Source organism: Nematolebias whitei, chromosome 14, assembly GCF_014905685.2.
Source record: "Nematolebias whitei isolate Nwh7 chromosome 14, NemWhi1, whole genome shotgun sequence".
Lineage (NCBI taxonomy): Eukaryota > Metazoa > Chordata > Actinopteri > Cyprinodontiformes > Rivulidae > Nematolebias > Nematolebias whitei.
Genome location: NC_056511.1, coordinates 12237843 through 12239277, shown reverse-complemented (window position 1 = coordinate 12239277; position 1435 = coordinate 12237843). Strand labels below are relative to the sequence as shown.

The 1435-nt window shown below is 40.9% G+C and overlaps 1 protein-coding gene across 1 annotated transcript in view; it reads left to right on the top strand.

The window, feature by feature from the left end:
• The window catches only part of slc22a5 (solute carrier family 22 member 5), a 9907-nt gene that overhangs the window by 6392 nt on the left and 2080 nt on the right, over nucleotides 1–1435 (top strand). Inside the window, exons 6-7 of the mRNA XM_037687291.1 lie at nucleotides 863–957; nucleotides 1103–1317. Coding sequence (XP_037543219.1) covers nucleotides 863–957; nucleotides 1103–1317 — 310 coding nt within the window. The remainder of the gene's footprint in view (nucleotides 1–862; nucleotides 958–1102; nucleotides 1318–1435) is intronic.

The window sequence follows — 1435 nt, the reverse complement described above, 5'->3', positions numbered from 1 at the left end:
GGTCATATACACACACATATATATATATATATATATTTTTTTTTTTTTTTTCTTTCGGCTGCTCCCTGCGTTGGGGTCGCCACAGCGAACTGTTGCACAAAGACTTGGCAGTTATTTTTATGCCGGATGCCCCTCCTGATGCAACCACAGACCACCGAACTACCACAGCCCTCTGTGTGAAGCAGAGAGCTACTATCTAGGACACCCGGAGGAACAGATGGTTGGGGTTAAGGGCCTTGCTCAAAGGCCCAGTGTGGGGCAAATGTGGGTGGGGGCAGGTGTGGGTGCTTCACCTACCCCACCCACATTTTTGATGTTGTTGGTACCGGGGCTTGAACCGGCAATCTTCCAATCACAGGCCCACCTTCTCTAACCTCTGCACCACCACTCCCCGACGTCAATTTGAACCCGGCCCACTGGAACCGGTACTGAAAGTATAATGAAAGGGGCTATGGAAACACAACATGTACCATACCGAGTTGAATCGAACCATGCTGTGCTGGTACTAAAAGATATTATGGAAAAGGGGCATTGCCGGTAGATGACTCCTCACTGTCTCAAAAGCCACCCTGGAGAGGAAAAGCCTTTCAGCCACTTGTATCCAGGATGTTGTTATTTCAGTCATGTTGCCTATACATGCAGTTTGGAACATGGACCACAAAACTGAAAGCTTTGCCTTTTGGCTCAGCTCCTTCTTCACCATGATACAGCAGAGTAATACAGTATCCTTATTAGTGCAGAAGGCCTCAAATTGTCAATCCATCTCCTACATCCCATCATTACCTTGGAATAAGACTCTCATATATTTAAACTTCTCCACTTGAGGTCAGATAAAAAGCATATGTTACTACTTTGGTTTCAGATTATGGAAATGCCTCCTGGCAGGAAGTACACCATGATTGATATTCTGAAATCCAACAACCTCAGATGTATTACACTGATGTGTCTTCTTTTGTGGTGAGTCATAGTGAACAATAATAGAAAAGCTCCCAGTAATCATTTTCAGAATTAATTAACCAGTGAAGATAGGGATGATAAATGTTCAAATAAATATGCTTTTTGTACAAATAGTATTTATTCTGATGCCTTTTTGTCTTTTCAGGATGGCAATAAACATTGGATATTTTGGCTTGTCCCTGAATACTTCCAACCTGAGTGGCAACCCTTTTATGAATTGCTTTTTATCGGCTATTTCTGAAGTCCCTGCCTATATTGTGTCTACTTGTCTGCTGAGAAAATGTCCAAGAAGAATCCTTCTGTCCACATTCCTCACAATCGGAGGAGGAGTTCTTCTGCTCATCCAGTTCATCCCAAACAGTAAGACTTCATTTTTTCATTACACCAACATAAACATAGCACAACTTATGTTTTTCATATATTAAAAAATGTTACATATATATATATATTTATATATATATATAAATATATATATATA